Source organism: Protopterus annectens, chromosome 1.part2, assembly GCF_019279795.1.
Source record: "Protopterus annectens isolate FY-2018-M chromosome 1.part2, PAN1.0, whole genome shotgun sequence".
NCBI classification, from domain to species: domain Eukaryota; kingdom Metazoa; phylum Chordata; order Ceratodontiformes; family Protopteridae; genus Protopterus; species Protopterus annectens.
The window spans coordinates 620,511,959-620,537,968 of record NC_056727.1 but is presented as its reverse complement, the minus strand read 5'-3'; the positions used below and the strand labels follow the sequence as shown (position 1 = coordinate 620,537,968).

At 43.3% G+C, this 26,010-nt stretch overlaps 1 protein-coding gene across 1 annotated transcript in view; it reads left to right on the top strand.

The window, feature by feature from the left end:
- LOC122792395 (NLR family CARD domain-containing protein 4-like) overlaps nt 1-26,010 on the top strand; it is a 388,096-nt gene that overhangs the window by 117,010 nt on the left and 245,076 nt on the right. The window contains exon 3 of the mRNA XM_044060183.1: nt 5,498-5,590. Coding sequence (XP_043916118.1) covers nt 5,498-5,590 — 93 coding nt within the window. The remainder of the gene's footprint in view (nt 1-5,497; nt 5,591-26,010) is intronic.

Here is a 26,010-nt window from a genome sequence, read left to right as displayed (position 1 = left end):
CTCTGCTTGACATGTATGGGAAGTCTATTGCATAGCATGGGCAGTCTCTGTGTTATGAACCTGTCCCTCCAGCATGTTCTGTTGATTGTGGTAATGAGGTTGAGTTCTGTGGAGCTTGTGGTGCGGAGAGATTGGGATTTCTTTAGATGTAGCATTTCTAACAGAGCTGGGTCAGACATGGCTTTGTAAGTCGAGCAGAGATCGCCTCTAAGTAGGTGATATGAGACAGAATAGTTGAGTTTTTTAAGTCTGTCCCCATAGGACAAGTGTTTAAGGCCTAGGATCCTCTTTGTGAGGTACTTTTGTGGCCTCTCCAGTTGTTGCAGGTGTCTAGTGAGGTACATGCCAAATGGGGCATTGTACTTGATAACTGGCCTAATAAGGGAAAAGTAGAGGGAGACAATGATCTCTTTCTTCCTGGATGCAAAACCCTTGGTAATGAAATGTGCCACATAGACGGACTTTGTGACCACAGTGGCAACATTGTGGTCAAAAGAGAGGTTGCTGTCAACCTGTGTTCCAAGATCTCTTATAACACCTTCAGTGTTAAGTGGACTTCCATCAATGTGGTAATTCAAGGGAACCGGGTTTTTCCCAAAGGGGATGAAGAAAATTTTTTGGTATTGAGCTTAAGGCCATGGTTCTAATACCAGTCGTTGGTCTCATTGAGGCCTTTCTGTAGGATGTCAACATCACTTGGGGAGTTAATAATAGCTCCCAACTTGCAATCATCTGCGAACTTTGTCAGCCAGAGTCCTTTGCGTTGGCCTGGACTTTAGATACCAAACAGGAGAGGACCCAGGACCAAACCCTGTGGGACTCCACTTGTGACTGGTTGGCAGTCTGACTTGGAGTCAGCTACATTCACACTGTGGGTTCTATCTGGGAGCCAGTTTGCAACCCACCTAGTGATATAGGGGTTGATGCCTAGCTTAGTAAGTTTTTCTATGGTTCCTGAGTGGGGAATGGTATCAGAGGCCTTGGCCAAATCAAGGTAGGCTGTATGAACCACCTTACCTTCATCCACAGCTCTGGTGACTAACTCAAAGAAGTCAACCAAGTTGAGCAGACATGATCTACCCTTCAAACTGTGTAGGATCCAGAGTTTGGAGATTCCCTATATCCTTGTTTATTAGGTCCATGATGATGCATTCCATAGCTTTGCATATCAGACTAATGGGGTGATAGTTCCCTGGGTCTGTAGTTGCTCCTCCTTTGTGGAGAGGGATGACTGTAGCAGTGTGCCATTCAGTAGGGACAAAGCCTGAGGTGAACCTGTGATTGAACAAGGCACACAGATGAGGTGCCAGTTCACTCTTTAGTTCATGTAGAACACAGCCAGGGATACTGTCAGGTCCCATAGAAGCTGTATTCTTGGCCTTGGACATTGCTGTTTTAACCTGTGCAGCAGTAATACTGGGTGCCTGGCAATCTACTGGTATTGTGATTGGTCCTTGGTGGGGGGGAGGGGTACAGTTAGCACTGAATGTGTTTGCCAGTATATTTGCAATATCTGTTGGCTCAGTATAGGAGATACCACTGTACAGTTGCTCAGAGCAAATCTGGGTATTGCCTTGGAGATTCTTTGCATAACTATAGAAGGCCTTGTGGTTGTCTTTTTACTATCTGCTGCAATTCTGTTTTCATAGCTAGCTTTAGAGGATTTGATGAGGGATCTCAACCTTTTGCTGAGGCTGATAAGGGAGTTTTTCCAGTCTTGGGACTTCACCTTATTCCGCATTCTGCATCAGTTTCCTCTTTCTGTTGTAGAGTTTGTTTATGGCAGGAGACTACCAGATTGGCTTTCTTTTTAGTGCCTTAGTTCTATTGGGTATCGCAAGATCCATGCATTTGTGCACGTGTTCGTACAGTGCATTGGTGTATGATATGGCAGCCATGCAACTATTCTCCATTTGCATGGGTGCCGTGAAGTTAGCCACCTCTGTTTTTAGGAGCCCAAAGTTAGCTTTGGAGAAGTTTTTCATGGTGGTTACCTTTGTTGGGGGGGGGGAGGATGAGAATTTCCAAGGAGATTAGCTTGTGATTGGTTCTAACCAGGGAGGAGCTGACTATTGGTGTAGAGCAACGGTCGCCCATGTTAGTAATGACCAGGTCAAGGATGTTGCTACCTCTAGTGGGGGGTAAGAACAAGTTCATCCAGGGCATTGGAATTAATGAATTCCAGAAAGCATTGGGCAAGTGTATTGGTACATTAGTAGTTTTCCTAGTTAATAGAGGGGTAGGTGAAGTCGCCCAGTATGAGAGTGTCAGGTTCGACCCTAATATTCTCCAGGGTGCTTAGGAATATGGAGTGTGAATCTTGGGACATGATTGGGGACCTATAGTAGGCTACGACCTGAATCTCTGTCTTACTCAATGTTAGCTGCACCTGAAGTATGGGTCTGATAATTAATAGCTCTAAAAACTAGGGTAGTAGAAGTGTAAACCTTCTTACTCAGCCTTTCCGTAGCTCTGCTGTCCTTGTCAGAAGGCAACAACTTGGGTGAAGGAAGCAATTAAGATAGCTTATCAGAGGCTGCAGACACTACAGAGGGGTCAGCAGCACGACATCTATATAAAAAAAAATCCTCAGGCATGTGATAAAACCTGTCAGGTTTCTTGGGAGTGGGGGACAGAGAATCAGGCGCATGAGGGTCATTGGAAAAAGCATGCAGCAAAGCAGCCAGAAAAGGAGAAATAGCCGCAGGCTTAGGAGATTCCAAATGTAGCAACTCATAGTACCTCTTATAGATATCAAAGACCTGAGCACAATGCCACTTAAAATAATCCATCATCCTAGAGAGTGTGTCCCCAAAGGAAATTTCCCCATAAGGAACATAAAGACTAATAGAGTCCTGCTTCTCTGACACATAGTCCAAAGAAGAAGGAATTTGAGTAGAATAAGTCAGGCATTCTTCATCAGAATCTGACTCATCCTCAGAAGAATCCTGTTCCCTAGGCCTTTTAGGGAAGGTAGAGGAATAAGGAGGAGCAGGAACTGAACCCTCTTGACGAGGCTTTAAGGACAGTAAAGCAGTAAATAGCCCTTGAGTAAAGGCTTGTCAGTCGCATTGTGTTTGTTTCTTTTTTTAAGGGGACTTCCCCTCTAAAAAACTGAGAAGGCTCAGACCCAGGATGACAGTTGAGAATCGTAGTAGGAACTTCTTCCCCAGATAAAAACAGAGGAACACCCCTAGGCCCCTTGGAAAAAAATCAACCGTGGTTCCCCCTGAACTTCTGAGATGGACACCTGCAAAGCCTCTTCAGACATGCTGCCAACTGGATCCTCACTGGCCTTCAACATGATTATGGCAGCGAAATCCAGCAACACAGCAGGGAGGATCCCCAGGTTTGTAACGACCTTGGAGAAACACCTGGCAGAAGTTCGACAGTGGAAGATTCCAGTTGTACCTTTTTCACCTTCTTTTTCTCTTACAGCTGACCCTCAGGGCAGGAGATTCATTCTATTCTATCTTTAGCGAGAAGCTTAAGATACTGGTTCTTAAGATACAAGGAAAGGGAAGAAAGTCTACTGTGAATGGTTTTCAGGATGAACACCTGACAAATTGAACAAGATGTATGGTCATGAGAATTTCCTAGACAAAAAAAAGGCACTTATGGTGGCGGTCTTTATGGGAAATCTCTCTCCCACACTGGCATTTACCCTTCCTGGATAAGATCAACCCCAAGGAGCACAAAACAAGACAAAAAAAAAAAAACCCAGTGGGGCACTTATCTCCAACTGCAAAGAAGTCAGCAAACAGGCATACGTAGTCACTGGAGAATGAAAATGCGTTCACCTGGCTGAAAACAGATGTAGGTAAACAGACCAGTGAAAAGATACGTTAGAAATAGCAGCAAAGAAATTCTGACTGTGGTGACCTGAATTTCACCTTTATGCTATGCAAGGAGCATTTGGGTGGCATTTGCCATTCCTTTAAAGCAACAGGAGTCTTTGATAGACTGGCCAGACATCGGGCTTTCATGGCAGGGAATCCCATATGTTAAGAATACTGCAGCAGTGAATGCAAGGACATCTCAGTGCTAGCTGGCTTCTCCCAAGGAAGCACTCTTTAGATTCACATGGCTCGGAGCCAGGGATACCTGAAACTGTTAACTCTGTTTCTAGTGTCTACCCTCAGGCACAGCAGGGTCGGATGGACCCATGTTAAGGAGAGTCACCTAGGTCTTCCTATGCCAGAACTTATCATTCAGGGCCTAGAAGTCAAACAAACATTCAAATTCTGCTGAGATCTTAAATGTTGGATGCAGGAATACACCCTCAGGATACAATGAGTGTTATTGCATCCATTACTGTAATTTCATATTCCTGTGCTCTTTTTAATTGTTGTAGTCCCAAATTACATCTCTCTCTCACCTGACACCTGACACATATCAATGCCATGCTCTTCCACATACAAAATCATGGTAGCTTTGTCTTGGACTTGGCAGTGGGGGGTGGGCTCCCACCCACTCAGACTGCTATGAAATATTTGAGTATTCGGAGTCCATTTTCTCAGAGATAAATAAGACAGGGTCATCCCAACCCTACAGAACTTCTCTGCAGATGACCCTGTTTTTTAGGAACACCTTGAGGTAGTTGAGGTCTTTCAGGGACTGGCCATTGGTTCTCACCCCCCTGCATAAATGTTTTTATGAGGTTTTACACTCTCGGCTGTGGATCACAATCAAGCATTTCCAATACACTGTGATTGACCTGAGAGTCAATGACAATTTCTTTGGAATTTCATTAGGGAGCCTTGATAAGGTACTTGAAGCACCTTAATATGATATAAAACAAAATAAGCAACTACAGGTCAACAAGCCGTTATTTTGATGATAAAGTATACAAGTATTTTTCACTGGTTGTGGATTGTTTTTCCTGCAATATCTTTTGTTTCTCTGTGAAATGTCATACTTATTGTACCTGAAATGACATCAACCTGATCTAAGTTTACTGCAGAAACACTTCATGATCCTAAGGTGCAGATGATACTGGTCACAATATATTTATATTGCCATTGGCATGGGCACCAACATCAGTAACCACTGCCATTAAACAGGTTTATCCTGTACTGAAACTTCAAGAGCAGTATGCTGTGAAGTGTTGCTGGTAGACACTAATACAGACTGAGATTGTGTGCGCTCTTTAAGAACTGCTAGAATTATTTCAAGTCTGAAACTGTGTTACAAGGTACGTGTTACTTTACTCAGCTTTTAAACTGCAAAGGCTCATTACTCCTTGCAAGGCTGAATATATATGTTGCTATGATCTCTGATATTAAGGTTTGTGTAATATTTAGCAAGACATTGCAAAAGGTTCTGGAGAAGTTCAGGGAAATGCATTTTGTTCTTATGACTTTTCATACTGAATATGATTTCCTTTAAGTGTGAGTCAGTCATTATCTGCTGAGTATTCTGTATGTTGAAAAGTCAAGTCATATAATGTTTGTTATATAAGTGATGCCAGATGTTTTATCTTTTTAACTTTCTTCAGGTGGACTTATTGATGGCATGTGGCAGCTATCCAACATTGAGAAACTAACATTGGACAATGTAAATATGACTGAAAATGATGCAAGAACATTAGGTATGCATTTTTTTTCTGTGCATTAAATTGTATTTTTAAATGTTGAAAGTACATGTATTTTAGTAATTAAAACAGTGGCCAAAATGATAGTTTCTTTACCAGAACTTGATTGTATGAAATTATCTTAGCTCACCTTTTAAAATCATGAAATGTGGTGAAAAGAAATATACTGCATTCTGTTATGTTTACCTTTACATTCTTGTATGGAAGCACGAAGTAGTAAAAGTCGAGGTCAAAATCATGATTTATATATTGTTCCATCATAAGTCATATATTAACCATCTATGTTTGTGCAGTGGGTTTCAGCTTTAAAGTTGAGTTTCCAGTTCAGTTTTTCATTGCATAAATAGAGAGATATTGTGTATTGTGCATAATAAAATTAAACTGCACCATTAAGAGACCTGTTCTGTCCTGTCTGTCCTGTTATATAGTAAACTGTTCAGAGACTTTTTCTTTCAGCTTTTACCGGTTAGGGGGTCGCCACAGCGGAACTTCGGACCGCTAATGATTGGCAGTAGATTTTTACGGTGCCAAGGTGCCAGCTCGACACCCAACCTTCAACGAAGGCACGCCCATTTACGCATGTCTTTCGAGCGCAACCTGACCGCGGGCAGGACATGCAGAAACTGTTCAGAGACATGTCATGTTAATTTAGATGGGCTTTAGCAGTTGCTTATCTTAACTCTAAACCTCTTAGCACATAAAATCTGGACAAAGCCTAAAATAATGGGGGGGTGACAAAGTCCAAAAAACTGTGCAGATTTTAAATATTGTTTTTATAAACTTAGAAAGTTGGTAGAATGATAGGATTTATGTTGGGCATTTTCTGAAGGATATCAAGTCTTAAACTGATGCGTGTGTCATTATTTAGTGGCTTCAATCTTTAGTTATTTGTCAGAAAACCACAAATTTCATGAGGAAGAGACTAAAAATATGAGGCAAAAATCTGGACAGTTGAGAAGTATATAGTATAACTTGCTACAGACAACTTAACCTTTCTGCAGGACATTTGTCTTCAGACACCATCTTGGATGTCTGTATTAGGCTGCAGATTGCCTTATTCAGGCTGTGATGTGTTGTATCTTCCTGTCATTCCTCATTCATAAACGGTTATTCTTTAACAGCGTCAGGTTGTCCTAGGCTATATTCACTGCCACACTTTTCATTTTTTTTTTTTTTTTTTTGCGGAGTTTAGACTTGGCAAATTTGCATTAGTTGAGAATTGTGTCAGCAAAAACTACAAAAATCTCTGAGATGCTGATCAGGGGGTGCTGTACTCAATTGTGTCAAACATTGCCAAGAAATCAAAGAGGCAAATAGATTAAGGACTGACTTATCCCTGTAATAGAATGGAGCAGGGCTTAAAAATGAAATTAAACCCTTGTTTACTGTGAGCCTCTCTAGCACATTGGCATATTCTGCCTTCTAAGGTTATTAAATTCAACCATTTCCAAAAGTCATCATTAAATACCATTTCCTGGCCAATTATACATTGTGTAATGAAATAGTCTGTTTACTTACTACTACAGAAAGACCTTCTTAAAGTGCTCAACCCATTTTTAGTTTCCCCTAACATCTGCAAATAATATCAAAAGGACAATTGGAAAAAGCACAATTATAAAAGGGAACCAAACTGTCACTCAGGTACTGCCTTGCTGCTCTAAAGTTCAGCCCCTAGGGACCAATGTAGGTCTACGTTACTGGATGTTATAGCTATTATATAACATTCTTTTTGTAATATAGAAGTATGCTACCTGTTATTTATTTGAAGATCTTGTAAAATACTGCATGTTGTTATCAATCTTCTTTTTAAAGATCTAGAAAACATCCTGAAGTTTGTTTAGCACAAAATGTGATGGCAGGTAAGGACTACTTGGATAGACAATATTCCAATCTACATATTATCCTTCCTCGTGAGAAAGTTTCTGTTTCAAAATAAATCAAAAAGTCCAGCTAGGTCGCTAAGAATGACAGCCACTCTGCGCTGTCACAATTGAATCAAACTGCTCCTCTGTTTAAAACATGTACTTCATTCAAAACCACAAAATAATAAAATAAAATAAAACTAAGCACTTCCGTCCATTACAGATAGGACCCATCAGAGTTTGAAACAATGTAGCTCCAGGTTCCTTTTAAAACCTCATTAACCAATCAGATTTAGTCTGGTAAAAAATCATACCACCTGTTGGATAAAGCCCAAAGATGGAACTGATGCATTGTGAAATGTGGAACCTTAAAGTCACAGTAATGAAATCTGCTGAAAAACAGTTCAGACCTAACAAAGATGCAAAAAAAAAAAAACAAACACTTGGGGTTTGGGTGGGACTTTACTTTTCCAATTTTTAGTACTTTTCTGGTTATAGCAATAATAGACCAAAGAAGAGGTACTTGGGTTTTTAGAATTATCTCAGGATTCAGAGCATTAAATAAAACTAAAGATTTAGAAACATTACATCTCTCTGACCATAGAGCTTGAATAAAGTTATTAATTTCTTTCCAAAAGGAGGAGATGATTTCACATTCATATACCATATGTGACTGATCTGCTGTTATATTAGAATCATATCTTCAGCATTTAATTCTATTTGATTTATACATAATTGTAATTTTGTTAGGTGTGACAAAAGCTCTGTGTAAACATTTCCCAAGTGAAAAATTTCCAATAGAATAAAGGTGTAGTTTTATTTGTAGATTTTAATATGAATTTCTTGTATTCTTTTTGATTTCTATCATGTCTCTTATCATTCTTCTACCTTCTCTCAAAGGCATGCAAATTGAGTTCTTTTAACCTGTTTTCATATTATTTCTCTTGCAGACTCTAAAGCATTTTGATAGTCATTCACTTGACAGTGCAACTCTTTCTTAATTTTTTTTTTTTGCAGTAATGAGGTTTTCAGAGTTAATCAATGTGGACTCTCCAAAGTTGTCTATGCAGAGGAATAATATCACCTCTCATTTTCTGATGGCAGCTCTCCTTATATATAGTAGAATCCACCTTAATGTATTCTTGCACTGATTTTCCATATTTGTATTGCAGAATGTCAGCTGCTTATCCAAGTTCCAGACAGGCCACATCGTGACACACTCTGCTTTAATATGTTAGGTAGTAAATGAGCTTGATGGTTAGACTGGCATAACATTAATGCTGCTCACTGGCTTTTGGCACTATACTGGTGTCTAAGTAATAAGTACCTCTTTCCATCTGCAGCAGTTTTACTAATGTTCTGTACTGCAGAGGTTTTGCAAGATTCTCTGTAATTCACTTTATTCTTTTTCCTCCATTCTTGTGACGCACAATCCTGTTCGACACTATTCCTTTCAAAGAGTACCACCTCATCTTCCATGATTTGAAGAAGACATTTATAAGCAGTTTCTTTCTTTACAGTTCTAAAGTAAATCCCATTTGACCCATTTGTTTTATTCAATGTCCTATTATAAATGCACTTTAAACATATTATTTCAAACAAGGGAGTCGATCAATTTGAATGTCTTCTTCTCTTCTTTATGAAATGCATACACAAATATGTTTTATATTTATGCCTCTTTTCTGTCACCTTGCAGATTGTACCTATTTTCTATGGAGCATCATTATATTCTAGCATGTTTTTGAAGTCCCCCCATCACACACACACCGTAGGAGTATTTACTTTTCTTATTTAACCTTCACCTGTCACACTGTGATTGTTCTCCCTGTCTCTTTCTTCATTAGCTAATATATATGTGTGTGTGTGTGTGTGTGTGTGTGTGTGTGTGTGTGTGTGTGTGTGTATATATATATATATATATATATATATATGTATATGTGTGTATATATGTGTGTGTGTATATATATATATATATATATATATATATATGTATATATATATATATATATATATATATGCACACACACATATATATGTATGTATAACACACACAGATACAGATGTATATGATTTTCAAGCTCACTTGTATTAGGCAATTGTCAAGATTTCTTCTCATAATTCACTGACTGGTACACTTCAGAAATTTATGTCACTCCCATGCTTGAGGACATACAAGTTTCCTGCCATAACGCAACATGACATCATATTCTGTGTTAAGAAGGCATGCTCAGCTTCCTGCCAGATTGAATTCTGACATGATATACTGGGTTAAAAGGATATTCTCAGCCAATAAACTGCACAGTTGCTTTCAGGTGCTCATACAGTTTAGATTCTGATCCTGAGGTTCATCATCAAAAGGTTCCTTTGTTCAGTGCCTGAAATGTATGCATCTTTAAAGTGTTCTTACTGTTGTCAGATCAAGCAAGACCCAGACTGACACTGTTTCTACTATCTGCATGAGGAACACAGTGAGTAACAGGGCCATAATATTGCATTCTGACCACTAGCTGGAGATGGTTAGAGAAGCCTAAGACCTTCAAAGCAGCCCTGGAATTGGCAGGGACTAGCAAGAGGTCCCTTTATGCAGTCCTACGCCATTGTAAATATGATGACAGTTGAAATAGTTGTTTAATATCTTTACAATAATTTCACCGCACTTCAACTCTATTTACATATGGAGTATATTGCTTTGGTTTTCTACTAAGTATGTTATATAAATTGTCAGCCTATTAAATACACTGTTAATGTATGTCTATCTGTCTGATGGTTAGTACTTTACATGTGAAGCTTTACTCCATGGGCCTTTGCTGAAAAGACACTCAAAACCCAGTTAGACTATCCTAGTTAATAAGTGGAAATGAATGAATGAATGAAAGGGAGAGGATAAGAGAAGAGCAGCATCAATCAAACCCTGTCTCCACACAGTGCATCTGTAATACAGCTGATGCTTTATATGAGTCATGAGGCTAGTAAGGGATTATTCGTATACTCATCAAGGTCGATAATGACAGGAGGACCCAAAGTATAGTGAATCATTTAATTTGACAGCACCTAGCCAGAGTAATCCCTTGAGTCCTCAGTGAGGGCTGTGTGTAGTCGAACTGTACATCAGAGAGTCTATTTCAATGGCCTACTCCAAGTCAAGGAAGACTCACCTGTTAGGATTAAGGAGATATCTGCACATCTTCTGCCCAAAGGAGACCCATGGATATGGCCTAGATTTTTAGATATGCTGCACTGTTTGTCTGTTTGAAGATGTGTGTCTTTGTGGGTCTGAGTAAGTGAGAACACCCTTAGGGATCACTTTTTGTTGCCTCCACTGATTCCTGCAGGCTTCTGTTGATCTCGAACCCCTTCAGTTTGCGCTACCTAGAATGTTGGGGCCATGTGGTACGACACCCAACAATTGCCAGCTGTTCACGTATCACCTCCTATGCTGCAGGATCTCAGAGATATGGCATTGTCTCCCCACCCATCATTCTTTCTCTTTCTCCTGAAATGGTTATAAGGAGCCTGAGGTCCTTGTGTCAATGACAACTAAGTATAATTAGAACTCCTTTCCCTTTATTTGCCCTCCTGTTGTTCCTTGTTTTAAGAGGCATTCAGGTTCCTAAGGTCTAGTTTAGAAATAATATAGAGTGGCTTGTTGCCCTTCTGCCACAACCCCATTGATGATTAAACTACTATCTGAGAAAGAAGCATGATGAGTCCTCAGCAGACAGTTCCTAAGTGAATCAAAGCAACATTCATAACTAAACAACTCAGTTCCTCTATGATCTTTTAAGGACGTCATAGGTAACAGGCAGATGTTATGTAGTCCAATCTCGCCTACATTCTGACCCATGGGTTGACTCGGCCAACTTTTTTAGCTCAAAGTCTTTCTATTGGCTGGGCTAAGATGGTATCCCATGCTGCACTGCTCTCTATCCCCAGATCTCGTTTGCCACTCGTGTAGCTCAGACGTGGTCTCGCTGTTGGCTGTGGCTAAGTACCCTTTTTCTACATTATCAGAGAATTTGTTGCAAAACAAAAAGCTATTTTAATAGCTATTGTGTGTTCTTGTCTTGTCTTGTGGAAAAGTTGTGTTTTTGATCGTTTTTTTCTGTGGTATCCCACTAGCTGTTTCCAACGGGCTAGGCCCGTTTTCAGTTAGAGGACCTAGTCTGTCCCCTTGCTTTTCTTGTGTCATAAAACTTTACCGGGACTATAAACCATTTAAATTAGAGGTATTATTCCTTTCCCCCTTGTGTTTGTGTCTAAGGATTGTTTAACTTGGAGATCTTGTGGTATTTGTTTGTTGTAGGCTTTTTCCCGCCTTGTGACTCTTTGACCGTTGGTCCATTTATTCAGTGATTAATTGTCTTTGGTGCTTTATTATTGTTGAATAACTATGTCCAAAGATACTAAGGAGCACAAGCCCTCGGGCTTCAAGAAATACTGTAGGTGCAGTTATAAAATGTCCATTACCGATGGACACACTGTCTGTGTGTATTGTCTTGGAGCGATTCATCTCCAGGAGTCGTGCAGCTTCTGTCATGCCTTTAGTCCATGAGTTCTTCAGGAAAGGAAGAATAAATTGATTTTGAAGGGACTTCTGAAACCCTCCTTTGAGGAGGGTCTGGAGAGTGCTTCCAGCTCTAAGGCAAAATCCTCTAAATCAAAAAAGAGATCTCTGACTCCCATCAGTCTCCTCGGAGCCACCGGAGAAAATAGCAAAGTCTGCTTCTACATCCTTGGCTCCATTGTCCTCGGGGCCACAGGAAGTGTCAGTTGTTATGGAACCTGCTTCGGCTCCAATCTTCTTGGAACCTGTTCGGAGCCGATCACCTAGCATTAGGCCAGTATCCCCTTCTCGCAGGTCCCCTTCGGAGAGGAGGTCTCGATCTCCTTCTCTGTTCTCTAAATCCTCCAGGACCTTATCAGATGTGGACGTCGATAGAGTGGTGCAGAGACTCCTTCAGTCACGGGTTCTGGCAAAATTGTTCTCGGCTCCGACCCAGTCAGCTCCGGAGCCCGTCCCTCAACCTGCTTCGATATTTCCTCTGAGCACACCTCAGCTTTCGGAGCCAGAGTGCTCGGCTCTGTGTGATGTCCCTAGGTCGGTTCTGACAGCCCTTCCTGGCTTATTGGTGCCGACATCAGCTCCGACCCCGTCAGTTCCGTCCACGGGGTTCAGGACACAGAATTCTTCGGTCAGACCTGAGGGAGAGGCTTTGGGACACCTCTTGGTTCCTAGTCTCCCTCTCAGTGCTTTGGCGCAGGGAAGTTTGACTCCTGTCGTGGCTTCTGAGGCTGGTCGTTCTTCGGACTTGGGGGGACCAGCCTTCGAGGCCATGCGGAGCGCGCTGGCCAGGTTATCAGCGGCATCATGCAGGTCAGTCATTCTGTCCCCTACTACACCGGTGCAGGTCTCTGATCGCCGTCTATCTCTAGACAGCGGATCCCCAAGGCCTCAGGGTACCCCCATGAGTGGTCCTCACATTTCTGAGTGCCCCTCAGAGTTTTTGCCTGAGGAGCCACCCAGAAAGAAGACGTGCAAGAGGAAGCACATAGATTCCCAGGATGAGTCACTCATATCAGACACCGACCTCGAGGAATCAGAGGGGTCCCCCAAGTCATCCTCTGAGGATGTTTCTTTCTCTGACATCCTAGAGATTTTGAAACAGAGGTGACTGGCCATCCAAAGCCCCCTCCGAGGAGGAGTCATTCTTCCTGAAGGCCTTTGGTAATCAGCACTCCACCTCCTGGGTATCTCCACTCTTCGACGAGCTTCTGGATTTGGTTTGCTGAAGGGTGTGGGAAACCCCTGACTCTGTGGAACCAGTCCCCAGGAGACCCAATAAATTTTTGTCTGCTCCTCCTGGTAAGGAATTTCTGTCCAAGGGAGTCCCTGTGGATGCCATGGTGGTGGCAGCTGCCACTCAGAAGAAATTAGCCGAGACTTCTTCCACTGTCCATCCCCCTAACAAGGAGTCTAGGACCATGGACCGGTACGGGAAGTGTACCTTTTCTTCAGCGACCTTTACCTTACGGTCACTGAATTATTTATCACACTTTACATGGCTCCAGAGAGATCTCCTCAAGGAGCTTGGAGATACTCTCATGGGTAACATTTCTGATGCGGTGGCCCAGAAGGTCAACGCTCAGATGTCTACCCTCAATTCCATTGCAAATTCCTCCATGAGGCTAATCTCATATGCAGCCGATGGAGCGAGTAGGGCAGCAAGTTCAGGAGTTGCTCTTAGGAGGCAGGCCTGGATGTGCCTTTGTCATTTCGCGGAGGCCTTCAAGTCTTCATTCACCGACGCCCCTTTTGATGGTTCCTCTTTGTTCAGAACCAAGGCAAAAGACACTCTTACCAGGTATGAGCAGGAGGGAAAAACTCTGTCTGCCATAGGAGTCCATTTTTCCCTTCCCTCTAGGCCTTATCTCAAGGCCCAGAGGGGTGGCAAAATGTGGTTCAAGAAATCACAGAGGTTTTTTCCTGGTTCACAAGGTGAGCCCCCCTCCAGAGGCAGGGGAGGGGGTGGTTATTCCCGCCCTAGGGGCAGAGGAGGCCCCCGCAACTCGGGAGACCGCGATTCCTTTCATGGTTCTCCCTACTGCCGCTCCTGATGGGAGGCCCGACTGTGCGTTTCCAGAGCCAGTCGGGGGTCGAATCTCGTTATACCCGGAGGCCTGGCAAGACATCACCCAGGACTAATGGGTTCTACGAATAATTTCCAGAGGATATGTCATCCCCTTCTCGTCAAATCCCCCTCCAGTCAAGAAAATCCTGGATGTTCCACCCAGTCAAAGGGATTACGCAGCTTCAGAAGTTTCAAATCTGCTAGAAAAAGGAGCCATCCAACATGTCCCCTCAGACCAGATCGGATTAGGGACTTACTCCAGATTCTTTTTGGTGCCGAAAAGGACAGGGGACCTGAGACCCATATTGGATCTCAGCCAATTGAACACCCACATGCAAAAGTCCAAGTTCCAAATGGTCACATTGCAGTCTATTCTCCCATTGTTGGGAAAAGAAGTGTGGATGTGCTCCATTGACCTCAAGGATGCTTACTATCACATAAAGACAGGACATCCAGAAGTCACCTACGCTTCTGGCTGGGAGCCGGTCATTTTCAGTTTTGAGCCCTGCCCTTTGGTCTCACCACAGCCCCCAGGGTGTTTACCAAATGCATGGCAGTGATGACTGCTCACTTGAGACGTCAGGGATTCCAAGTGTTTCCATATCTGCACGACTGGCTCCTTACTGCCACCACCAGGCATCTACTACTTCAGACCAGGGACACTATCAACCTATGTCAACAGTTGGGCATTACATTGAACTGGGAAAAATCTGCCTTATTGCCCTCACAGCATGTCACTTTTATAGGTGCCGAACTAGACACCGTCCTCATGTGGGCATTTCTACCAGAGGAAAGGATCAGAGTCCTACAACAACAAGTTCACGCCTTGCTCCTTCTGAGAAGAGTGAAGGCAAGATGGGTCCTCCAACTGTTGGGGACAATGGCTGCTATGATTATGTTAGTCCCTCTGGCAAGGTTATATATGAGGCTCCTTCAGTGGCTTCTCTTTGCCCAGTGTTCTCTTCAACGTCTTCCACTTTCTCACCGTATTCTACTCACAGACAGGTGCAAACAGGATCTCAGTTGGTGGTTTCGCACCGACAACCTGAATGCAGGAAAGCCCTTCGTTCCTGCACCCCCGATTGCCACGGTGACCACGGATGCCTCCCAGATGGGGTGTGGGGGTATTATCTAGGCAGGACAGTCCAAGGCACATGGCAAGAGCACAAGATGCATCTGCATATCAATGTCCTGGAGATGAGAGCTGTGCTACTAGCGTTGCAAGCACTTCAGAGTTTTCTTCCTCTCTGGACTATTGCAATCCACTCAGATAATATGTCAGTGGTGTGGTATCTGAACAAGCAGGGAGGAACCAAGTCTTATCCCCTTTGCAGAGAGGCCATGCGAGTGTGGCAGTGGGCAGTGTCTTCCCATCGTTTTCTGGTGGCAACGCACATTCCGGGGAAGTCCAATGTGATCGCAGACAGGCTAAGCAGAGCTATTCTGATGCCTTACAAGTGGTCCCTGAACTATCAAGTTGCTGAACAGATCTTTTGCAGGTCGGATCAGTTTTGCTGTGACCTTTTTGTCAGCCCCCTCAATGCCAAATGCAGCAGCTACTTCACGTTGATCCCCCCTCAGGGGGAGTCACCCAGGGACGCTCTAGTCCACGATTGGCCCTCCGGTCTACTATATGCCTTCCCTCCGGTCCCCTTGCTGTCAAAGGTTATTCAGAAAGTGCAATCCTTGTGAAGCAGAATGATTCTGATTGCCCCACACTGGCCTCGTCAAATTTGGTTCCCCTTTCTCCATCCCTATCTCATGGACGCTTCTTGGATTCTGGACCCACAACCAGTCTTACTGACACACGTCAGGGCAGCTCCATCCCTCTCTTCGGACCCCCCAGTTGACAGCCTGGCTACTCCACTTCCGATCATTTTTCGCCGGAGGTGATTTATATTTTATCTTCCTCTCATAAGCCATCGACCAGGAAGATTTATTACAGTAAATGGAAGAGGTTTTCAATCTGGGTGCATACCAAAAAGATTGATCCTTGCACAGCTCCAATTTCATCTGTATTGGAGTTCTTGTCTATGCTTTTTAACCAGGGTTCAGCGGCCGCAACCATTAAAGTCCAATTGGTGGCGATTTCTACCATTCATGTCGCAGACAAGCCTAGCCTGATGGCACATAGACTCTGTAAGGCTTTCCTGAAGGGCACTTTGTTACTTCGTCCTCTGGTATCGGAACCTGTAATGCCTTGGGACTTAAACTTTGTTCTACAGGGTCTTACTTCACCCCCCTTTGAGCCTGAAGCCACTTGCGATTTAAAATTCTTAACTTGGAAGACCGTCTTTTTAGTAGCCATCACGTCAGCCAGACACGTTTCGTAGCTTCAAGCTTTATCAGTCAAACCCCCTTATTTGATTTTTCATAAGGATAGGGTTTCTCTCAGACTGAACCCCTCCTTTCTTCCCAAAGTGGTGTCAGTCAGTAACTTTAACCAATCTATTGAAATGCCTTTGTTTTTTCCCCAGTTTTCAAACAAGGCAGAATTCAAATTTCATCAATTGGATGTACACAGACAATTACGTTTTTATTTGCCCAGAACGAAAGACCTCAGATAATCTGATCAGTTGTTTGTTTCCTTTTCGGAAAACAGAATTGGGTCTCCTGTCTCCAAAGTCACATTGTCTAGGTGGTTCTCCAGTTGTATTTCTTTCATTTATTCCTCAGGGGGTAAATATTTACTGTTCTGTGTGAAGGCTCACTCTACTCGGTCTGTATCTACATCTACAGCCTTTCAGGCCAGATTGTCTATGGATGATATTTGTGCTGCAGCTACTTGGGCATCTCCTCACACCTTTGTTACTCATTACAAGTTGGATGTGGTATCTAGGGGCAGGTCTTCCTTTGGTTCCACAGTGCTCAGCAGTGTTTTCCACTGAGCCTCCCAGGATTTAGGTGCTAGGGACGCTGTCCCACAGGTAAGAATGTAGGCGAGATTGGACTACATAACATCAAGAAGTTATGTACTCACCATAATGTTCGATGTATGTAGTCCATCTCGCCTCACATTCTTACTTACATCCCCCTTCCCCCATCCTGGAGGATCTGGAGGTTAGGTCTGGTTTCAGAGCTCCCTTCTTTAGTGGTTTGTTTTTCCTTTCCTTAGGTGTTGTTATGCATGGAGAATGAGTGCTGGGGCTTGCAGCATACCAGCATACTCTATCTGGGGATAGACAGCAGTGCAGCATGGGATACCATCTTAGCCCAGCCAATAGAAAGACTTTGAGCTAAAAAAGTTGGCCGAGTCAGAGCCGACATTCGGCTCCGAACCCAGAGGTTAGAATGTGAGGCGAGATGGACTACATACATTGAACATTATGGTGAGTACATAACTTCTTGTTCTGTGCCTTTATACCTTGCTACCAGATATTAAGTCCAAAGCTTTGGAACAAGCATGCAAGATAATACCCACTCACACTTTGAGACTAGGCACCTAAATTGTCTGTCCCTTGGAGAGCCTGTGATTAGCTGCTGCACCCAATGGGTGGATGAATGCTAACTGCCACCACTCACATATGTAGGTACTGTCCAAGGCTGTGTCCACTGTACGTAGTGTGCTGTCTGTCATAGACACAGACTGCGTTTAACACACTGCTATGGGATCATACAGTGGTTATGGAATGGTGCCATTGTCCTGGACTCAAGCTGAATGCAGACAACAGTACCATCATACCATATGTCATGGACATGGCCACACTATGTCTCACATCAACGGCTACACCATTAACACACAGACAGTGCTGACAGACTTGGGTACTCAGGAGGATAATACTGTCACATTCAGCCAACAAGTAGTGGCAGCAGTCAGAAAAGGCTTGTACATGCTTTACCACATCGGTAAAGGGACTGCATCCAGGCAAAAGGTGGACATTACCTCTGTTAAGTCCTTGGTCATTACTAAAATACATTATCAGCATGGCCATTCTGGAATGTACCTATGCAGACAGCAGCAGCAAGTAGAAAGGCTAAGTTAACACTCACAAATGTTATCTATAGACTTCAACACCTGTTACACACAGACATCCCAGATTCAGTACCGCCTCACTCATTATCTGACAGGTTTACCACAGGTGGGCTGTGGCATGCGTAGATGGCAGTGTTGTGCTCAGTCCTTCAACATCTGCCCCATATATGTGAGCATAACTCTGTAAGCATTACCAGCAGAACAGGCCAGAGTCACATATGAGACAGCAAAACTATCTGCTGAAGAAACGTGTTTGTCTACCACAGGCTGCCCTTTTTCAGAAAAGCACACCCCATTCATGTCTAGCACAGCACCATGCAAACTGTCTTCATCTGCATTAAGGTTGAGGCAGGTGACACACTCCATCATATTGCATATGCACCACTGTTTGTCACCAACCGATACTGTCATGAGTCTGTCACAGTACCTGTAAGTGTTCTTGGCATTACATGTACAGTCCTGGACTATATGCAGTGAGACAGGAGTGAGCACACTGATTGTGTACCAGGCAGGTATGTCACTAGCCTTAAACAGCATTCTACTGTCACCCAGACAGATGGCGCAATACAGTCATGAAATGGTTGACCTTAACATGTGCCCCTTTCATTGTGTGATATTCCCGGTGTACCCGTACCTGTGATTGTGGGATGATATGATAAACAGACCACGATGCTCTGCACATGCTGGCCTCCCTCTCTTTTCACAGGTCTTCATGGGTCTGGCACTGTTTGTCAGCAGCCCCATAGTGACCGCATTAGTAATTGTGGTGAGGTAATCAATACCAACATACAATGGTCATTGCGGCACACATTGAAGGCCATGCTGCTAAACAGTAGAGGTGCATACATGAATCAGACCTCATTGCAAGCATTCTTAACCCTGGGAACTGCAGGCATCTGTGCAGTCATACACACCATGGTTCACAGCTGCAGAGAGCAGCCCAGTCTAACCTGGTCAAGCATCCTATCATACATTCAGAACATAAAGGGGAAACCAGTAATGGCATGGGACATGGTATTTCAGTAAATATGAGACACACAAACACCTCCACGCTGTACAGCCAGTAAGATGTATTGAGGACACTGCATGGGTAGTTCACCACTGACAGTACACACCTATGCAGATGACGGCTAGCTGCCGGCCACCACATGTAACCAGTAATCCCATTCTGCCTATATGGACATCATCAACTGTATTAGGAGTTATGTCTGTACCCTGAACCTGGGTCACTTCATTTACTGTGACATGAATTGTAAGCCGTACCCATGACAGCACACAACTGCCCAGAGAGGTTTTGTCAGTCCAATTACAAACACCTCAATGCAGCCAGGGGCTACCCCCACATGAGTTGAAGGTATAGTGCAGTTGACAATACACAACAGAGGTTACCACTGCAGCATACCTACAGTGGCATTCTCTATGACAACACTAACATCAGGCAGTCCCGTTTGCACTCACCATCTCCCGCAATACCCATCTAGTAACAGTCAGCCATAGATACACCTCCAACGTGCAGTACATCCTCCTGGGGGGGGGGGGATACACAGCCACACAGGGCCCAAAACCTAATCAAAGACTGGCAGCAATAGGCACACATACACGCAAGTGCTATATGTGCATTTCTATATATTATTAACCAAAATACAGATCGATGATACCAAAGAAGCCAGTAATCGAAGTTGTATCACCACAAACCCAGTTGGAAGCCAAACTCCGTTTGATAAACTCCGTTTAATGAAAAAAGCAGTCCACATTAACGTATAGCACACACAATACACGTTTTCGTCATCAACTTCATCAGATGGCTAAAACACCCCACACTACCCGTTTAATACAAGTTCATCCCTTCAGACATCCAATAGGAAAACAGAAGTAATTAATAGTTACCAAATGCTTTTCTAAAAAAATATATATATGTGTGTATAAGACACTAAAATACATCAATTACACTAAAACATTACATTTCCCATAAATATTCTACATTTCACATAAATATTAAAAACATTTAAAACCATTATTAAATTTAATTCAAAACATGAAATGTTAAAAAGACCTAGAGCTCCCTCTTGTGTCAAAAGTATGTATGTGTAAATAATATAATAAATAAATAATAACCACACATAGTTGAAAAAACCTTTACAGTTTGGCAGATCTTAATTTTAGTACTGGCGCTAAAGATATCATATCGTTTAGACCCGGAGGTCTATTAGCTTCCAAAATTAGCTGCCAGTACAATTCTCTGTACTCAACCAGGGTCTCCCACATCCCACCCCTCGGATCCAAGGGAACTAACTCAAGTACAAAAAACTGAAATCCTTTTGTTTTACATGTCAAACTATGTTTGTACAATGCATTATTTTCACATTTGTTTCTAACGTCATAAAGGTGTTCGTAAATTCTCTGTTTTAATTTTCTCTCAGATTTACCTACATAAAAGAATTCACATTCCTTACAGGTAACTAAATATATAATCCCCTTGGATCACAATTAACATAGGTGTGTAACAATAATTTCCTTCTCCTAGCCTCCAAATAAAAGGAATCACCTGTTTTGAGGTAGGCACAATAGTTACACCTCCCACATTTATACAACCCTTTCTTCACCCTAGTGGACTTACCTTCCTTGAATTTATTAGAGCCCCTTTCTAATAAACGATATGATATCTTTAGCGCCAGTACTAAAATTAAGATCTGCCAAACTGTAAAAGTTTTTTCAACTATGTGTGGTTATTATTTATTTATTATATTATTTACACATACATACTTTTGACACAAGAGGGAGCTCTAGGTCGTCTTAACATTTCATGTTTTGAATTAAATTTAATAATGGTTTTAAATGTTTTTAATATTTATGTGATATGTAGAATATTTATGGGAAATGTAATGTTTTAGTGTAATTGATGTATTTTAGTGTCTTATACACACATATATATATATATTTTTAGAAGAGCATTTGGTAACTATTAATTACTTCTGTTTTCCTATTTGATGTCTGAAGGGATGAACTTGTATTTAAATGGGTAGTGTGGGGTGTTTTAGCCATCTGATGAAGTTGATGACGAAAACGTGTATTGTGTGTGCTATACGTTAATGTGGACTGCTTTTTTCATTAAACGGAGTTTATCAAACGGAGTTTATCAAACGGAGTTTGGCTTCCAACTGGGTTTGTGGTGATACAACTTATATATTATTATTACTATACACTAAAGGCATACGCCTTCGTCTGCTAGGATACGTACACCTGTCTGGTGGACATCTGCAGTACATACTGTCCATAACAGGGATGACATACCACTGTCTGACACAAAGCAGGGACAGTTGCCCATTCTGGAGCAATGTCTCCATAGCATGTACATGAGAATGGGATCAGTCCTGCAGACAGTCCTCTCCCCTACTCCACATATGTCTGCAACAGCACAGGGTGCACCTGCATTTGCTCACTTGTGGTGGTCATGAACACCAGCTATACCAGTGCGGCTGGTATGGCATACTGGATGCCTGACAGTCAGTGTAGGCGCCACCCCCTCTCTTCACCATCAGTACATCAGGATGTCCACACAAACTCACCTGTCTCCTAAATGTGGGGAATGGTGCACCACTGTTAGCTGAACGTCATGGTATACATCTGCCATGGGACACAACCACATCACAGGGTGCATCCTACACAATCCAAACCATTACCTTGTAACACCATAGGGTACTGTATTCAAAGGAGGGCTGCCCACTGCCATTGTCCCAGCCATTTGATGGATGAGTGCTGTCACCCCTACAGACTATGGTGTGGTGTACACCACTCAGTCGCATGATATTCTGCAAGGCCATGGCACAGTTTATATTGGAACCCACTAACCATGACAATGGTGACCTACACACACACTCCAGTTAGGCATTGTCCAGGAGGTGGTCATGTCTGTTATACTCTGTTGACCTGCATGACACAGTCACCATATGCATGGACACGGGTGACACTACAAACTAAACTGACTTTGTGAAGGTTTGGAAGCCGAAGCGTTAAGTGTAATAAATACATTTTTTACCAGCATTGCTCTGTGATTGTTGCTGTTGTTGCTAGTGGTATTTTTTGTTTTTTTTATTTTGGTGGTATTTGTGACGCTACAAACTGCCTACCTTGACCTGGACAAACCCTGTGATGGCATAACCCACCTACCCATTATAGATGCAACACTTCCATGTATACATCACACCATATGTTACCATAGGGGTATCACAGTGGTGTGCAGACACGACCCACCTATACCACATAGGAGTCTCCTCCCCAAGTGGTTTACCCATATCTAGCAGAGTAACCTGTTGTTCTGTGTACTGCCCTCTGCTGTGTGTGATATACACCCCTGAGGTGCAGGGAACACCCATTACCCAATGTCCAATCATGTCTGTGGATGACTGTATGCTGTGTGCCATTGCTAGATTCCATAATGATGTGGACATCTTCCTAGGAGGGTCTCACAAAGATAAATGACTAACAGACACGTGGACTCAGGCCGCATACCACAACATCCATTGTCAACCCCTTTGAGAAGAGTGACGTCCACACATATTATCACAGGACTAAGTACATCCTAGGCTCACGGCTGGTCATGAGGGATCTGTGGACACAGGTGTTTGGCACCAAGACCTATCACTGCAAGGTTGCATATGTTGTAAGGTAATGCTGCTACATGGCCCAAGGCATACATATGGGCATGCCATCAGGAGAAATGGGGTGTAAAAATCCCTGTATTCCCCCCAATAAGACCCTGTTTTGTTTATGATTCCCTGTCCGTCAGTCATCTCACACAGCACATGCAGCAGCTGGGGACATCAATGAGTTTGCCCACCAGGCAATACCAGGGCTTCAAACATCCACCATAGAATGATAGCCTGTAAGGCCAACAGTCCACTTGGTGTCATACATAATCTGCAGAGGTGAGCTGTGTGTGGCATACAAGGCCATAACAGAAACCACAATGATGGGAATACTGCACAGGTCCAACTCATGCCCCAGTGTGTTAACACACACACTCTCACACACACACACACACACACACACACACACACACACATACACACACATAAATGCCATCAACCCAGTGTGTGATAGCAGCTGTGCTTGTTGGCAGTTCGGATGTGTGTACCACACACTCACTCTGCTGTGGACTGATCACCCTGTCCATATCAGGCAGGTTAGCTGTTAACACCATTGCAGGCAGAACCTGCATCACTGGATGGTTAACTCCACCTACACCCTTGGGATAGCACCTGTGTCCCTGTTGGACTGGGGTAGCAGGTACCGGTATGCATGCATATGGGCTAACAGCCAGCCGAGGCATATGAGTGCTCAGGGCCCATATGCCACATAACCTCATATGGTACCAGGGATACCAGTTATGTCCTGGTGCTGTGACAGAATGTGTTGGTATGTGTCCACACCCATCACTGCCATCGAATGCTGTGTGTCCCTTATGGGCAACATTATAGTAGCATGTCATCTGGACTACTTCCAACAAATAAGTGAGAGCCAGTACAGGTGCACAAGGACATACCAGCAACATCAGTGCTACACGATAACAGAGGGCACTGCATTTTTGGTGTGGGGTGTCCTCCTGGTAGTTGTCCAACATATGCTATACCCATATGTCTCAGAATGTGTACATGTGCCTGATAGATGTAGACCCCCTGCCAGTCGAATGTGGACCTCTACACAGCAGTTGGACAATACATGATGGTCGTCCCCCAGTGTTCGAGGAATGTGTGTGTGACATGCCACAGCCCGGGAACATATAAATGGTATATTAATGTCTGCTTCTTTCATCATTCCCTTACATTGTATGGCCCCTATGTGCCCACTGCTGCTGAAGCTGAGCCAGTGTCTCCCCAGTACTACTGCCTATGACCTGCTGTTCTACAGCAGGGAGTCACCAGATATGCCAGCCATAGGTGTCAGGCAATGAGGTACAGCTGTGGAGTACACAGGGGACCTAGGAAGAGTACATCAGGAATGTTCATGGATGTCAGGACAATTGTTGAACTAAGCCTGTATGACATTCAGACACGGAGAGGGGCTCATTGACAGTACATGATGTGATATGCCAGCTGTATCCATCACTGCTTACTGTCACTATTGTACAACAGACATTACAGTATCAGTGATATGTGAGATGACCATTGCTGTGGTGACTCAGGGCCCAGAGGTGTGTGATATATGTCAGTGCTGATAGAGCCATAAGTGCTGGACAGCAGAATAACAGCAACATGTCATTACATTAAATGTTGTTGAAACCTACTTTTGAGATTCCTATATCCCATGACTGCATCCCCCATCTGCATTCAATTCCATGTGTAATTGTGTGACATACCTGGTATACTGCTGTACTCCTTTGTGGAAGAAATCAAGTAGTGGTCTCCTAGGAAATGGCATTCTGTCTTCAAGAAGAAGGTGTCAGAGCTGTTTACCATAGGCAGCTGCTTGCCTTTTGTAGGTAATGCTCAGGAGCAGGTGATTGCCTGTGCAGCAATCAGTGACTTCCACTTGCTACTAGCATCCCAAACAGCTGAGTTGCGTTATAATTAGCCAGTGGCATGGCAACACAGTGCTGTAATTAAGGGCTTCATGTAGGCCTCTCCCTTTTCCTGGCCTGTGAGTAGGATATTATCGAGTTGTGGGAGCTACAGCATCATAAAGGGTATGTAGAGATACTGTCCAATGTATGGATTGATGTGTTATTTCCACAGTGTTTCATGCTATGTGTGCCCATTGTTAACAGACCTTCAGATTCTGTAGCAGTGTACTGTTTAACAATGTGTGTTGGGGTCAGTGAGCTGACAGGCAGATGTGTGTGTCATGCATCCTTTCTATCTGGATGTGCATGCTGCTGCAGTTGATGCTGGTGTATCAGCTGTGTATGTTTGTAGGGGGAGACTGCAACACTTGTCCCTGTCACCTGAGAATTCCCCCACCATCACTTTATGTATGGATGTGTTGTAGATACTCTGCTCTAGGTGTTTGGGAGGTATGTTAGGTCTGTAGCAGTTAGCCAGACAGAGACCACTGCATGTGTAGAAGACCACAGCTGCTGGATTCTGGACAGAACTCCTAATGGGAAGTATGATGACATTGGGGGACTGCATGCTTTATGTCAGTGAGGGGACAGTGTCAGCTCTTGTTACAGCATGGCCAGGGTGTGTGTACCCATAACAGTTCAGGTGTGGTATGAGCCTCTGGTATGTATGTTAAGTAGTAGTGCCATCCAGTGAGTGGTAGGGGACATTTAGGACACATATACATATGTGTGACATGTATCCCACTCTCCCAGCCTTTGATGTGCTCCTGTGCGTGACAGTGACTGTGTTATCAGCAGCCATTTCTGCTGGACATTGCAGGGCTCATTTATTTCTATGTTGTATTGACAAGCATGTGAATGTGCAACACACTGGATGTTGGGCCTGGACTGTGGGTGTCCTGATGTGAGACATGCTAGGAATGTAATAGATAAAGCTACTAAGTCATTATTATGGTAGGTGTATTTGCAGGATACATGTGCATGCATACCGTGGGTTACACAGGATTAGCATAGACGTGTGTTTGGATGTCTATGGCGTGTGACACTGACCTGTCTGTTATGAGTTTGCAAGGTCAAGCTGCACTGACCTACTAGTACTTCAGCACATAGAATAGGTGTGATGACAACCATGCCATAAGTAGGTGACACACCTGTGGACATTCTGCAACAGTCTGTGCAGTTGTCAGGTGTACCTGATATTGTAGGCATCCCGTACATCCATCAGCATTTATTTGACTGTGTACCAGGTCGGTGTCTGCATCACAGACCCAAGTAAGCTGTCATTTATGCTATTATATGTGGAAGTTGTATAACTGGGAATTGTTTTAGGTTTCTATATTTGGCAGAGGTGTATGTTATCCCTATTGTTACATCAATGTGACTTATAGTATATA